We start from the raw sequence: 17,460 nt of genomic DNA on the forward strand, positions 1-17,460 counted from the left end.
TTATTTGTTTTGATTATTTCTTGCATTTATTTTACAGACTTAAGCTACATAGTAATCTTTTTTTTTATTATTTGTTGTTAACAGTAAGTTCTTAACAGTAAGTTCTTAACAGTAAGTTCTTAACAGTATGTTCTTAACAGTAAGTTATAGTACTTCTTTTTTTAATTTTAATGTTAAATTAAGATACATCATGTTTGGTTAAAAAAAGAATTGAAGGATAAAATGGTCAATCTCAACAAATCAATAGATTCTATCTTTGAAGCTATCAAGGTAAACAGTTTTAGACTTTACAAATAACATGGAGTTTTTACTTAATTATAATGCTTTTATAATTTCATGTTTGTTTACAATAATGAAAAAATACTTGCAAGTTTAAAGTTTTTAGCAAAAAATTTCTGTTTTAAGTTTAGAAATAAACATGATTTTGACTTATTGTCTCTAGTTTTTCACTTGTAATACAGAGAAATGTTTTTTTTTTGCTCAATAGTATTAGTTAATAGAATATTTTTTCAAAATAAAATATACAGGATTCTTCATATGATAGTGAAGATGTGCTTCTGGGTTTATACAAAACAAATAATCTAAATGTTAATGTCAATGAAGAGGTATGTATTTCCTAAAATTTTTAATGAAATATTTCACCTTTTCTTCTATAACTATTTTATTTTAAAATATAAGGTATTGACAACCTTTGAGCAAGAGTTTTTTTGTTAATATTTATTTTCTTAAATGAGTATTAATCTGAATAAATTAATTCTTTTAATACCAGCTCAAATGTATTTTTTATTTTTATCACTTTCTTAAATGAAATATTTCGAATGACTACAATTTTTCTTTAAGTATTTTGCTTAAATTTTTTTTAATGAAATTATAAGCATAAACTAAATTTATTTGCTAGCGTTGATTATTTTTATATAACATTTTATATTTTATTTGCTAGTGTTGATTATTTTTATATAACATTTTACATTTTATTTGCTAGTGTTGATTATTTTTGTATAACATTTTATTTTTTATTTCAATAAAGCTGTCTTCAAATGAAATTTTGCTTGATTTATTAAAAAACTTCATTATTGGAATTTTAACAGAAGCTCAAAAGTTAAAAAAGGAACAACTTGTGTCTTATGTGAATGATTATATAAAGGTTTGTTTGTTTCTAAATTTTTTTCCCCCATCGTTTTAAAAACGTACATAAATACATACATACATTCATACATACATACATACATACATACATACATACATACATACATACATACATACATACATACTACTTATAGAAAATTCTTTGAGAATCGACAATCAATTCAGCAGTTGAAAGCATATATTCTTTTGCTACACTGATTAATGGAATACATAAATATTCACTTGCCAAATATGCCAGATAAGGAAATTTTTTTGAGGTTGTTTTTTTCTAAACTTGTCAGGGTTATTTTCTTCTTCTTCTGTTGGTAGACAATATAACTATTGACTTCTTTGGTTAGACTTTGGTGTCTGTTATGATCATATTTTGGAAGTGCAGTGTTAATTTCTTAACTCTAGCATTTTCTTTTTACTCATCTTCACTATCTGAAATGATAGGATTGTTATTTGGGCTTACTTAATTTGCTTGAATTGGGAATTTTTCCTCAAGATTAACAAATTATTTCACTTCTGCAATTATTTCTGTACAGATGATTTGAAACAATAATAAGAACAATTGATTTGAAACTCAAACATTTTACAAAATTTCAATATTTTTTAAGCAATTGTTAGACTTCAGGACATTAGTTGAGACCGTCAGAATCCAAAAGTAAATTTAGCACATAAGCTAAACAATGTTAAGGTTTTCCACAATTCAGAAGTCTAGAAGTCTTTTTCATGTTTGCGACATCACTATAAACATTACTCCTACTGCAATTCCCTATACTGTTTGGTAAGGCTCAAGTGAATATTTTTCAATTCCATTCACCTGTTATTACTGAACATTTAATACTAATAAATGATAGTCTTTTGTATTTATCTGTACAACCATCAAAGAGTAATGAACCAACCTTTGAATATTAAAACATCTTTTACTGGTCTTGGTTGCTTCAAACATATCAATTAAAACTCCACATGCCAATGATGAAGGTGATGGAGTGACTATACCAATATTTTTTCAAAAGATTTAAAAAACCAATTCTTTCTACAAGGTTTAGTGACAACAAGTCAGTACAAAACCAAAGTGCAATGTCACGAATCAAGTTTTATCAAAGTGCAATGTCACGAATCAAGTTTTGCTTTTGATGCAGAACTACTTGTGCTGCACTAATTTCTTATTAAATTTTTTTCTTTGTAAAGATTTAATCAGTAACAATTGTGTGTACTAAAAATAAATGATTTTTGATGCTTCCACTAGAAATTGACCATTTTACTGAATGAATATTAGCTTTTGCAATTCCTAAACATGGTTTGCAATAATAACTATTTTCATTAAGATTATGACCATCTTTAGCTATTAATTCTCCATTATAACTCCATACAAGTGATGCACATTTTTTTTAAAGGTGCTGCACAAATTTATCTTTAAATATTTTAAACATAAATTTTTATTTGCTTCACAATGATATAAGATTTCATTATCGATTGATCTTTTCCTATTAAAGCTTTATTTAAACACAAAAAAATTACCCTGAAAAATGAGCATGAATGATTTTTCTTGAAAGCAGTTGGTCCTGTCTATAAGGGCAAATACAAAACATTGGTTAAGTGGAAAAGTGGAGAAAGTAGATAAAAATGAATAACCTTAATTGTAGTGGCTTCTTTGGTCTAGAGGAGTCAAATTTATTAGCAACAAATATTGTTTACAATATAAAACAGTGTTTCTTTATGCTTTAGGCTGTGTTTGTTTTTTAAATTCCAAAATTCTTAAATCAATCATAGTTATTTTTACAATTAATATATGAATTTATTATATCTATTTTTAAAGGTGTTAACATTAACATTATTTCATGAATTTAAATTTAAATTAATGAGGCCAGGCAGTAGTACACTCTAATTAGCTGACAGTTAATCACAGAGGAGGTTGTTGGGAGTTGCTCAATTTAAATTTAATGTGGTAGAATACTATGAGTAAAACCACACAGACCACCAACTCAATTGCAAAGATGGTGGCTTTATTTATTTATTTTGATTTATATTATTTTAATAGTAGATAAGAACATTACTATGTTGTTGATTAAATTTGAATTGTTGAGCAGCAACCTTGAGCTAAATAAAAGACAACAATGAGTTTTGTTGTATATCAGTTTGAAGTTATTTTTTCTACCTAGACACTAAAACTTTTAGCCACTAAAAGTTGTAGATTATGACACTACTGTAACATAATAAGTAACCATCAAGAAAGTTTTAGGTAGATGGTAGTGTGAATTTTTCAGTTCATCGAAAAGGCAGTCTCAATCCAGCTTTTATTGGTTATATATCATTAAAGGCTGCTTATTGAAAAATGCACTTGCATGTTTCTACTTAAATCTATGTTAAAGTACTAATACTACGTTTGCATAGTGAAGGTATTAGCAAAGAAGCCTTGTTGCCAATCAGTCAACGATTTGAGGAGGTCAGTTTCCAACTGGCCCTTCCTTGGCAGACTCGGTGATCCTTTTTTGTTGCTTTCCATCTTGCAAGTCTGTTTTATTATATTCCTGAATGTTGTTGGGCGTTCTCTTGGCTATTTTTGGTAATCTTGTGTGGTAAAGGTATTATCTGATAAGGTTGTTCATGTGAATTTACGCCTTTTTTAGTTTATTGTGCATTGCTAAAACCATTCTGATAAATACACGTTAGTTCAAGCCGCTTAAAACTAATTTAATTATATTTAAAATCAAACCTTGCAGTTCGTAAGCTTAAATTTATCTACTTAAAAAACTAAATTATTAAATTAAATTTATCTACTTTAATGTATTTTGTCATGTATCTGGGCCTAAGAGACTAATAAGAACTTCCATTGTATTGTAAATCTTGAATCTCGCATTACCCTTCCCCCTGACTAATTTTGTAAGTCAAAATCTTTTCTCTTAATAGTTTAGAACACTTTCAGATGTTTTCTATATTTTTTATTTTTTATGCTCTCCAAACACAAAAATTTACTAACCAATCACCTTACACTTTCATCTTCCAATCAAGTAACACTTTCTCTGACCAATAGCATTATCATTTACTGAGGCTTAACTTGATGGACATTTTTCTTTTCATTGATTAACCGCAAAATATGTCATACAACACCTGTGTACAATTTTACAATTTACATGTGCTTTATAAACTGCACATTAACATTGCGCAAAATATCCTTCATAAGACTTATTCTTATTCAATATCAAATTATGGTTAGACTTTTATCTTAAATATTTTTTATTTTATTGTGTGTTTGTTTGCCTTAAATTTGTACTTTAGTACTTAGGAATAATGTCACTTATAAGTTTTTTTCTTCTAATGTTACTACTTGCGCAACGTGTTTTATTAACTTCCTTAAAAGTATATTAGTGTACTTTGTTTAAAATGGAACATGTTAGGGTATTTGGCTTAGCAGTGGCATGTCCTCTCAACATAACATGGTTTTGACACCGACGTAGAGGTGGGTTTTGTTTGCTTGTTTTGAGGATGATACCCCAATGGGGGTTTCTAGAAATCAGCATTAAAACATTTAAAACGTCATATACCAGAGTATTGAATCCTTGTAAGGGTCAATACTATATCCATTTACTGACGAGAGTATGGTATTATACTACATAATTTTCAATTTGATTTTAACGCTGATATATTTTTGTTCTCTTTATTTAAGTAATTATGTGTGCACTTAAGTTATTTTTTTGAGTATTATTTTTATTATTATTATTATATGATTATTGTTATTATTATTGTTGTTAAAAAAGCCTTCTAAAATCTGTAAAATAACTTTTGGTGTTGACCAAAAATTCTGATTATATAATAATTTTTACTTAGAAAATGAATGAAGTTTTAAGAAACAGCACATTTGTTGATGTTAATAAAACTATTACCATGGTATGGTTTTTTGACTTTAAAACAAGTGAAATAAATTCAATGTTTTATCAAAGCGTTTTGATTTATTTTTAACTTTTTTTTGGAAAATTTTTATTCTAGGATTCTCTCAAATCACATTTGCATAGATTTCAATCTTTTTGCAAGATTTTTCTTTACCCTACTACAGACCAATTGCTTTTTGATATTTATTTTAACGAAGATGAAATTACTGAGCATATATATCATCTTGGCTTACATCATCAGTTTAAAGAAAACAAAGTTTTCTCCTATAAGAAAATGATTTCTGAGGTTGATACTTCATTTATAGAAGTTTTAGAATTTAACTGTTAACCTTTTCAAAACAGTAAATAATTTTATTTAAAAGATTATATTTTATGTTTGGTCGATATTTTACAATTATGCTGTTAATATTCTACTTTGTTATGGTGCCATATTTATTTATTTTTATGGTGCCATATATTACTATTACATATGTATGCTGTTTTATGGATATTATCATTAATACTGTTTTTATTAATACTTGGTTTTTTTATTCAGCACTTCAATTTTATCAAGATTTTACATTCTAATCGTTTTGTTGAAGTATCAGACATACTTAAGTTACTTAGAGATCTTGCCAATCTTTTGTAAGAGTTTAGTATTATAGTTTATCTATTTACATTAATTACAGTAAATTTTGTACATATATATATATATATATATATATATATATATACATACATACATACATACATACATACATACATACATACATACATACATACATACATACATAATTGCGATATTATTTAATCATAATATATTAAAAAAGAGGTTTGTATGTAGCTTTTTATGGAATTAAACTTATATATCGTTTAAAAAAAACATGAGTTATATATGTGTGTGTATATATACAATATCATGCAAAAGTAACCCGACAAGTACGCCAGACAACTTGAGATGAAAAGTCTAATTTATTTCAAATTTGTATTGGAATGTCAAAAAATTGATTACAATTCTAAAAACATAAGAATTTTTACTAAATATAAGCAACCTAATCTTAAAAGTTCATATTATTCAAATATGCGTGTGCAAAAGTTCCCGAGCAGAATAAAAATAATAAAATTCCAATGCTTTTGTTGGCTTTTATTTAATATTTAATAACGGTAAATAAAATATAATGTATTTTTAATTAAAAAGAAGATTGTTTTGAATAAATTTTTTAAATGACAAAGCAAAAATGTACAAGTTAAGCTGTCAAAAAAGTGGTATTGCATGCAATTAAACGATGCAGAACTATAAGAGACATAATGGATCAGTTTGATATAGGAAAATCAACAGTAGGGGATATATATAAAATATATAAAGAAAGAAATAACAATAGAATCTCTCTAAAGTTAGGAAGACCTCGAATTACATCTGAAATACAAGATAAAATTTTGATTTGTGCGACAAAAAATAATCCACACAAAAATGCTGCCTTGTTAAATGCTGAAATGAAAGAATTTTATAATGTAAAATGTAGTGTTGGAAGATATCCCGCAAAGTAACCTTTTATTTCTATAAAGAATCAAAAAGCAGGCTTGAGATTTGCTAATGAGCATTTGAATTGGTCAAGAGAACAATGGTCGAAAGTACTTTTTAGTGATGAATCTAAGTTTATGTTAGTTGGATCTGATGGTATTAAATATGTTTGTACCAAATGCCTTAAAACAATCCTAAATACCAGCTACCAACAGTAAAGCATGGTGGAAACATTATGGTCTGGGATCGCTTCAATAGAGATTGTGTCAGTTCTATCCATTTGATTGATGGCATAATGGACAAAAATATGGACAAAGATATCATTAGGGATGTTATGTTACCACATGCTGAAGACGAAATGCCTCGAAGATGAATATTTCAGCAGGACAATGACTCAAACCACACTTCAACCCTTATGAAAGACTTTTTCAAGATTAAAAAAATTCGATTAATGGAATGGTCTTCACAAAGTCCTGACCTTAATCCTATTGAACATCTACGGGAATACCTTAATCGACAAATTTCAGGTCGAAAATCAACAAGTTAACATGATTTATTTAAAATTCTGAAACACGAATGGGAAAAAATTGACAATAATGTGATTATAAAGCTGGTGGACTCAATGCCTTGTCTCTGTCAAACAGTAATCAATGCTAAGGGTTTTCCGACGAAGTATTTAAGAAAATTTACTCTAAATTACAACATTTTTAATTTTAAAAATGTTTAAAAAAAAAATCTACTTCAAGTATTTTTATCTTTTCAGATACTTTTGCACTGGCATATTTCAATAAAATGAACTTTTAAGATTAGGTTGCTTAGATTTAGTAAAAATGAATTTGTTTTTAGAATTGTAATTAATTTTTTGACATTCCAGTGAAAATTAAAAGAAATTGGACTTTTCATTTTAAAGTTATCTCTACAGTGGTGGCCAAATTATTAGACTAGGCTACAAAACCGAGATAATTTTCGAATATACCTACCTTGGCACAAATTAGTTATTAAATTAATGTATATATAGTTACTCCATGTATAGCCCAATGTTGCTTAAGTGATAATAAGTGCAATTTATTTTTATTTTCGCTCAAGATCCATTTTATTGAAAATTTTAACTGTAAATTGAATATTAAAATTTGGTCACCTGCTATCTGTTAGAGGTCAGTATTTTCTTATTTGTTTGATGTTTATAAGCAGAAATTAAATAAAAATGTACATTAATAAGAGTTGCTTGACATAACATTAAGGTCAATCTTTTATTTATTTTTATGTTCTACATTAAAAATGAAGAAACATGTTTAATTAATAAAGCATTTTATGTCCTTTTAATAGATGGGAAAAGCTGCTGACTTGTCACCGACAAAATTGGCCATAGTTGAGGTTTATCTACGAGAGACATCACTCACGCAAAAGGAGATTACTAAAAATGTTGGAATAAGTCAGAAATCGGTATCGAGAATGAAGAAGATGCAGACTGGTGAAAAATTACAAGGCAACCGTGTTGGCAATTGTGGCAGAAAAAAATCAATGTCTGTGCGAGACAACAGGTACCTCATGAAATGCTGTATAAGAAACCGTAAAGCAACAAGCAAGATGTTGCAGAAAGAATTACAAAAAAGTAATGTACATTTGAGTACCAGAACAGTCAGAAGACAATTAGTTGTGAATGGTTTACAAGCTGGATGGCCACGCAGAAAACCAAAGCTGACTCTGGCAATGATCAAGATACGTTTGGGTGGGGAAGGCAACACAAGAGTTTCACTGAAAATTATTGGAGTCAGGTGTGTTTAAGTGATGAATCATCCTTTTACAGAAAGCAGCCTATGTACGTAGGAGACCCGGTGAAGAATTTCATCCTGACTGTGTTGCAGAGACAGTAAAGCACCCAACGTATGTCATGGCCTGGTCAGTTATCTCTATTCGTGGGCCTGGTCGACTGTATATTGTTGAAGGCACCATGAATCAAGTTCAATACAAGAAGGTGCTTGAAACACAACTGCTGCCTCAACTGGCAAATGGTGTCGACAGAGACCGTCCACTTTTATGCAAGATGGAGCACCTTGTCACACTGCGAAGACAGTCAAGAAATACTTAGCTGACAACCACATTAAGCTTCTGCAGTGGCCAGGTAATTCACCTGACATGAACCCCATAAAGAACCTGTGGGAGATTGTCAAAAGAAGAGTAGGAAGCATGAAACCAAGAAACAAGATGGAACTGACCGAGACTTTGATTAATGTCTGGCATCATGACAACGAAATCCGTAAGCTTTGCTCGAAACTTATTCATGGGATGCCTTCAAGGGTCCAGGCACTGCTTAAAAATAAGCAAAACCATAAAAAATATTAACTGAATCTTTTGTACTTTTGCTTTTGTACGCTGCTGTATACATACGTGTGTATATATATATATATATATATATATATATATATATATATATATATATATATATATATATATATATATATATATATATATATATATATATATATTTATATACATATATATACATATATATACATGTGTATATATATATGTATGTATATATATACATGTATGTATGTATATACATGTATGTATGTATATACATGTATATATGTACATACATGTATATATATACATGTATGTATATATTTTAAGGTGATGACTATTTGATTTTTTTTCTCAAACATTATTTCCTGTAGCATAAATGAATGAACTTTTGCCTATTAATGACTAAAATGACATTTATTTCATCAAAATATTGAAAAAGGTCACGCACAAACCACTTTGAAATGTTGTGTATGTAGACATTTTAGCATCTTATGTATTTGTATTAACAATATATATATATATATATATATATTAGAGATGGGAATCGAACCCTTTTTTAAAATTTTAAGTTCGGTTCGGTTATATCTAATGTTTGAGTTCGGTTCAGTTTGGTCTTAAGCACAGTTCGGGTTCAGTTTGGATACAATACAACTGTTTTTTTACTAGTTACAAAGCTTTACATCCACAATGATAAAACACAAATAAATTAAAGTAATATTAAGTAGTTAAAGCATTGCAAATGCTTTAACTACTTAATATTAATTAATTTTTTTTTTTTTTTTAATTTTATTACTTAATATTACTTTAATTTTTATTATATTACTTTAATTACTTAATATTACTAATATTATATTACTTAATATCAACTTATTTCTACGCGCAGCGGCCTTGTTCGTCAAGGTTCGTGTTTCGGAGTTATAGAGTTAAGAGAGGGTTAAGTAGCCTCCTCATCTGTAGTGGCCTTCTCGACCTTGAAGAGGTGAATAACAAAAGAAAAGAATAACAAAAGAAAAATAACTTGAAATAGTTTGCAATGCTTTTATACTGCAACTTCAAAAGTTCAAAAAACAATGCAGTTGCTAATAGCTGCAGTTAAAGTGCACAAAACATTAAAGCAGTATCTTTCTGAGCACAGATAGCTGTAGCTTAAGTAGCCTACTGTCAGTCTAGTAATCAGGGCTGCATGTTGTATTTGAGAAATATCAGCATTTCCAATGTTTCTGGGTTTAGGCGAGCCCTGCGCTCACTCATCGTCACCCCACACACTGAAAACACTTTTTCACTGGCAGTACTTGTAGCAGGAATAGCCAACAACTTTCTACCAATCAATGCCATCGTCAGAAACTTATATTCAAGGTCATTGTCTTTCCAGAATTGCAATGCATCACATGCTGTCACGGGCAGTGCCAAGTATTTGTCAAGCTCATGTCTTGTGTCATTCCTGTCGGCATTAGACAATGGAGTGGCAGCTGTTTTAAAGTCTGCCAGCAAATCATACAATTCAGGGTCAGCTTTATTCTTTTTGACGGAGGCAGCTGATCCGAATGACTGCATTCACTAAAGCTGTCTATATCTGTATTGCCTGAGTCCTTTTGTATCACCTGATTTATTGAAGAAGAAATAATTTTGTCCATCATACTAAATCATCTCTATCTCATCTCTTAATAAACAAAATTGCGATCTTCTGTGTTGACAAAAGACATGTATTTGTAAGAAGGAACAATAAGTATTGATAGCTTGTGCAAAGCATGAATAATATACTTTTCATTCAAGCTGGAGAGAAAAGCTGCCTTCAAGTCATGCACACTGTCGCTGTCTGAACTGTTGATCTTACAGACTGACAGAAGACAAAATAGCATTGGCCATACATCAGGGGACGTCGGCACATTGTCATGTGATAATTGTACAGTAGCCTTGTGAAAGATATTCAAAAATTCTACGACGTCATGCAACAATTTTTCATTAACGTTGTTCAGTTGCTCAAGTTTGTAAAAATGCTTTGAATCAGCAAGAATTGACTTGACATGATCTAACTGGCATGACAATGATTGCAAAAGAAAAAATTGACTGTTCCAACAAGTCGCAGCATCCTGTTTGAGAGTGTTATTTAGTTCCTAGTTTTTCCCACTATGTTTAAAGTAGCCCACCATTTCCTTTGAAGTCTTGATCATTTTATGAACTAAATTAGCACTAGGGGATTTCAAAGCTTTTTCAACAGCTAAATTCAGATTATGAGCTGCACAGCTAAATCTAACATCGTTGCGATGAGCCGACTTCATATTACTCCCATAATCAGTCACAAATACTAAATTGTCACTTTTTATATTCAATTTCAATCATTGTTTGAGCAAAGTGACGGAACCCATCATTCTAAACACACAAGAATGGCTAAATTTCTTTTTCAATCATGTACAGGGCTGTATGCTGAGCATTTTCACATATGTGTTTAGGAACCTGTAAAGTATAAAGCAATAAACAATAGACATTAAATACATAGCAATACATAATGGCCTTTTTTTTGTACTACAAAAAACATTGTATTTCTAAAATATTGCTAACAACTTGTAACAAATATATTTTGCTATCAATCGCAGCAAGTAACAAGTGAAAAGTTAAAACAGTAAATAGAAAAAAGCCAGATCTGCTAACTATATTTACTAACCTCTGTCTTTTTAGGTAAAAAGCTTGTCATTTTTAATTGTCCAGGTTCTGAATTGATCTTATTGATGTGTGATGTCAGTACCAATTGGTCATACTACAACTTTACAAAGACATAAGTCTTTGTAAAGTTGTAGTATGACCAATTGGTACTGACAACCAAAATCCACACTGCTTACAAACGGCAAACTCCTTGACAACCAGTTGATCATAACATGATTACTCACAGTTATACAAAAATAAAATAAAATGCATTGTAACTACGGTCAATTGACTCTATTTAGCATTTGATATTCAATTATCAAACCTGAATGCTGCTCAGTTTGGCATTGTGTGCAATATGCAATGCCTGAGAGATGCAGGTGATTATTGATTTATTGAAATATTTTTAAAACTAAATAATTATATATGCAGTAAGTCTAACAACAAACCTCATCCCCAACTTCAACGCAGCGGAAGCGTGTCCAGCATTCACTCTTTGTCCATGATGCAGGTACTAAGCGAGCCGCTCCGTCTGTTATCAATTTCTCCAACTCTTTTTTATTCCATTTACAAGTTAATTTACTGTTACTCATTATTACTAAAATATTATGTAATTATTGCAATCATTAATAAAAACTCAGAACATTAACAACACCTCCATATTTCAAATGTTTAGAAACAATATTTCCATTTTAGTTAGTAATGTTATGAATTGTAGACTTATCGTGAGGTTAGAATTATTTTGCTTTATTTCCCATTTTAAACGTTGGGAGAAAACTTTTGATTTTTTTCTAAAAGTAAAAAATACTTAAAATTATAGCTTAGTTTTTAAAGAAATAATAACTTATGCTTTAAATAATTTTGATTTAAACAAATTGTTTAGAACAAAGTTTAAAAATAAATTATATTTTAAAAGTAATTATTACTTACTAAAATTAATAACTCATTTTCTTTTAACACTTAAAATTAGAGATAGAACAAAATAATTCTAACTCGTGGTATGTTATGCATTAGGTTATGTATTATGATATGTATTGTAATGATGTGTGAATTGCAAAATTTTCACTTTTTCAAGCCTCTATTTGGCTTGGTTAGGGTAAGGACAGTTGGTTTGATTCGGTTCGTTCCTAACAGTTTTAAAGTTCGGGTTCGGTTCGGTTTAGTAACAACTAAATTTCGGGTTCGGTTCAGTTCTATCGTAGATAAGGTTCTAGTTCGGTTCGTTCGGTTTGGGTTTGGTTCGTTTCCCATCTCTAATATATATATGTATGTATATATATATATATATATGTATATATATATATATATATATATATATATATATATATATATATATATATATATATATATATATATATATATATATATATATATATATATAGACTTTTTTTTCTTTTTTGTAACCTGATTTATCTTATGTTTTCAGATCTCAAGAAGAAATAGATCTTTATTATAATAGCGTAAATGACTCAAAAATGAACTTGGAATTAGACGAAGTTTACAAGTGCTTTTTATTGTTATTATTTATTTTATTTTTTTATTTTTATAATATTTTACTTCTTTTCCTATATTATATTATTTACATTTTTATTAAATTTTTTCTGATTTTTAACTTTTTTATTGAATTTTTGAAGAAATTTTATTTTGCTCTTATTGTTTTCATTTAGCACAAGTTTAAAATCAAAAGAAGAAGTTTCCTCTAAAGTAGAAGTTCCCTCCAAAGCTAAAGTTCCCTCCAAAGCAAAAGTTTTCTCCAAAGCAAAAGTTTCCTCCAAAGCAAAAGTTTCTTTCAAAGCAGAAGTTCCCTACAAAGCACAACTTAACAAAAAAAAGAAGACATTAAAAAATTCCGTAGCTAGTTAATAAAGTAAAACGGATAAATTTTGCTTATTTAATTTTTTTTTGCCTTTGCTGTATTTTTTCGTTTAATTTTTTATTTAGCGAAATTCATCGTTTTTTCTTTTTTTATTTATAATTTTTTTCTATGTTTATAATAATATTTATTTGTATTATTAAATTACAAGTTATTTGATTTATTGCTATTTTTTATTATAATTATTTTTTTAATTAGTTGATATTATAAGTAATACTATATAATAAAAAAAAAATTTACTATATATATGATGTATACTCTTGATATATATGATATATGCTCTTGATATATATGATATATGCTCTTGATAAAAACTAATAAATAAAAATAAGAGAATTATGGGCAGAATTTTTCAACTTGCCTAATTTTTTTTTTTAATTTTTTAATTTTTTTTTAATATAAAAAAAAAATTATTAAGCAAAATTTGTTTTCTGTTTCATTTAATATGTTTAAATTTTTATTTAGTTATATTTATAGTAAAAATTATTTGAAAATTTTTTACTTTAGTTTATAATATATGTATTACGTTATACTTACTAATCTGAGTAATTGTATGTTATACTCTCTAATATGTATGTTATACTCTCTGATATATATGTTATACTCTCTAATATGTATGTTATACTCACTAACCTCAGTATAGATTGTAAAATTTTTGTTATTTAATAGCTACTTAAAATGTGTGTAGTTATTTTAAATATTAAATATAATTTATAAAAAGTATATGAAAAATTAAATATAAATTTAAATTATAAATATAGAATGTTGTTTTTGTTTAACATAATTTGTATTATAGTAACATGGTGTGACGATAAGTCATCTGAAAAAAAAATTCATTTTTCCATATTCATAACTATAAAATTATTTCTTTTGACTGAAGAACATTTAAAAGAGGAATTATTGCTTACACTCATAATGACCGCTTACACTCGTAATGACCGCGATTAAAAATTAGAAAAATCTCTAATGTAAATCTCTAGTGTCTCAATCAGTGACATCCTGTGCCAAGTTTTTATTAAAACGCAAATAAATAAAATAAATTTTCTGGAATGGTATATATAGACATTATATAGACAGTTTATATGCTGTAGACATTCTAATATTAAATTTTTTTGAAATCATTTTAACGTGGCTTGTTCAAGATAAATACGGGAATGGTAAAAAGCATTTTATATTATTTTACTTATTATTTGATCTCATCATTTTAAATTTTTTTCTCTTGTAGGATCTCCACCTTATCTATAATTTATAAAAATTTAACAAAGAATTATAATAGAATTTACAATCTTATTGACATTAATCTATTATAAAAAAATCAATTCGGTTTAAAAAGTATTCAACTGAACATGCAAGTATCCAGTTTGTACGCAAAATCTCCCTTTCTTCTGAAAATTCTTAATTCATATTTTTATTGGTCTATCCAAAGCATTTGATACTGTAGATTATGATCTTTTGCTCCCTAAACTTAAACAATACCGATAAATTATTCTGGTTTTACAATGGTTTCAAAGTTATTTATCAAATCAAAATCATTTAACTATTGTAATGATGTATATAAAAAAAAATTATATATATATCTTATGTGGTGTTCCACTAGGTTCTATTCTAGGGGCGCTTTGGTTCCTAATTTACTTAAATAAGCTGTATAAGGCCTCAAATCTTTTACGTATCATGTTTGCAAATGATATTAATAAATTTCTCTCCCATAATGATATTGACCAATTCTACTCGAGTATAAATGACGAAGTACAAAAAGTATTCAATTGGTTTAAATATTTAAACCAATTGAATACTTATTGCAGTTCGATAATAATAGCAATAAAGTCTTCTATACAATACTAATATAAGACGAATAGAATACGTATTGGATAAGACTTGTGCCGGCTGGGATATAACAAATTAACCAACAATATAAAAAAAAGCAAAATGGATTCTTTTTTCATTCACTCACTAAAAGACGTTCCTTACCTAAAAATAAATCTGCCGCAAATTTTTATTGATCAAGTTAAAATAAGAGGTCGTCCATAAAGTACGTACGCCAAAAATTTTGAAATTTGACCCCACCCCCTCCCCCCTGTTGCCATGCGTACTTTTATGTCACCTATCCATCCCCCCCCCCCCCTTAAAAGTACGTACGTTTCTCAAATACCCCCCCCCCCCTCCTTAGATACCCCCCTCCTATCCCTCCTTTATTTTTTTTTCTCAATAAAAAAGTTTATTTAAAAAAAAAATGGTGGAAGGTACCTTAAATACTTTATACGACCCCAAAGCACTTTGTTTGCGCATTCATAAAACTTCTTTAAATATATATACAAATTTAAATTTTAATAAATTTAAATTACCTGAGAAGAATCTGTGTATTTAGTCGAGAGGATAATGCGGAGGAAACATTCGGCGGAGACCCAAGTTCGATTCTCGCAGATTTTCTACCGAATTTTTTTGTTTGTTTTGATAATGAATCAAATAAAAATAAACTATACTTAAGGCGGACGTTTTTTTCAGGCACCCCTCTTTAGTAAGTAAAAAAAGAGTCTTCGCGAGATCAGTAATATTGAAAACGATGGCTAAAACCCAGTGCCGAGGGTAGGCTACCTATACCCCTTAATTGGAAACAGCAAATTTTGTGCTCTTTTGCTAATTTAAGAAGCTTTTTAATTTACCAAAACCTAGCGGTCAAATTTGGAAGATTTTGAGACGCTAATAACACGTTTTTTTTGGGGGGGATTCCGACCCATAAACCACGGCCCTGCTAAAACCTGTTTTTTGTCGACTCAAAAAATAGGCCTTACTCAGGGCCAGTATATAAGGGGTGGCATGTGTGCATGGGCCCCCGCAGGATTTTTTGATGTTCCAGATAGAACACCTTCACATATCGTGCAAACTCCAAATTTAAGTTTGTTTATATGCCAAATGAGGTGGCCTTTCAAAAATTTAGAATGGTGGAGGCCTAGGAACAAAAAGCCCTAAAATGTTTGCCTCCTCCCTTCCCTGCCCAAACGTGAGGAAAATATTTAGCAAAATTTTCAACTTTAGGATCTAAAACTTAATTTAAATCACAAGCCTCCACCATCCCGATATTTTGCAAGGCCTTCTCATTTGGCATAGGTATAAACAAACTTAAGTTATGAGTTTGCACGATGTGTGAAAGTGTCCTATCTGGAACATCTAAAAATTCTGAGGGCGCCCATACATGTGTGTGCACAGAGGGAAACTATACCCTCTACTCCATATACCATACATCTTTTTATGTTGGCAAACTAGGACCTTTAGTCAGAACGACTAAAGGTTCTAGTTTGCCAACATAAAAAAATAACTTTTCTACTGATTAGCTGGTTAATTGTGATAAATTAGAAAATCGAAGTACGTACTTTTAAATTGAACCCTCATCCCCCCCCCCACCCCATACGCTTTCGTACGCTTTTTGAAGACCTCCCCCCTCCCCCTATGAGCGTACGTACTTTGTGGGCGACCCCTAAAGAGATTTGATGCAAAATTAATAAAAAATAATGTAAACGTTTTGTAAAACAAGATTTAATCAATTTTGTATTTTTTGTGCGCCATATCCCAGTGAAAAATAAAACCGCGTCCCACATGGGTTCCGCGTGGGTTCCGTGTGGGATTGATGGGATTTATGTGGGACGGATTTTCCCATGTGGTATCCGTATGGAAATTTGTCACCTTAAACCCATGTGGGTAATCCCACACGGGTTACATGTGGGAACCATATGGTATTTACACACATGGGAAATCCCACGTGGGTTTCCTGTGGGATTTGCATGGGAATTAATTTAAAACCTGGAAACTAAAAAAAAAACTAAAAAATATTTTTTTAAATCAACATAGCATTGCGTTACGTTTATATTGTGTGAAAATATTTTATATTAATAAAGAGAATGGCAAGCAAGTATGTAAGTACCACGAATAATTTTTATCTTTCCTTATAGAAATAAGATTAAGATTTGTGCAAATAGACGTATTATTAGGATAATATAATAGTTATTTGAATATAGATCTTGAGTAAATTATTTGCAAACAATTAACTGATGCAAGTTGAAATGTTGTCAAAAACCAATCTTGCATGGATAGGACACTGCAGTGTCCCACAAAGAAATGCAGGT

General features: G+C 29.3%; 1 protein-coding gene across 3 annotated transcripts in view; it reads left to right on the forward strand.

Moving 5' to 3' along the window:
* LOC101239448 (uncharacterized) overlaps positions 1–13,415 on the forward strand; it is a 57,110-nt gene extending 43,695 nt beyond the window's left edge. For all 3 annotated transcript variants that reach the window (XM_065793913.1, XM_065793914.1, XM_065793915.1), the window contains 8 exons: positions 184–270; positions 528–605; positions 1,028–1,144; positions 4,960–5,019; positions 5,119–5,307; positions 5,557–5,645; positions 12,896–12,973; positions 13,137–13,415. In XM_065793913.1, the coding sequence (XP_065649985.1) occupies positions 184–270; positions 528–605; positions 1,028–1,144; positions 4,960–5,019; positions 5,119–5,307; positions 5,557–5,645; positions 12,896–12,973; positions 13,137–13,332 (894 nt within the window). In that variant the 3' untranslated portion in view covers positions 13,333–13,415. The remainder of the gene's footprint in view (positions 1–183; positions 271–527; positions 606–1,027; positions 1,145–4,959; positions 5,020–5,118; positions 5,308–5,556; positions 5,646–12,895; positions 12,974–13,136) is intronic.
* The last annotated feature ends 4,045 nt before the right edge of the window (positions 13,416–17,460 follow it).

This window comes from Hydra vulgaris, chromosome 03, assembly GCF_038396675.1.
Source record: "Hydra vulgaris chromosome 03, alternate assembly HydraT2T_AEP".
NCBI lineage: Eukaryota > Metazoa > Cnidaria > Hydrozoa > Anthoathecata > Hydridae > Hydra > Hydra vulgaris.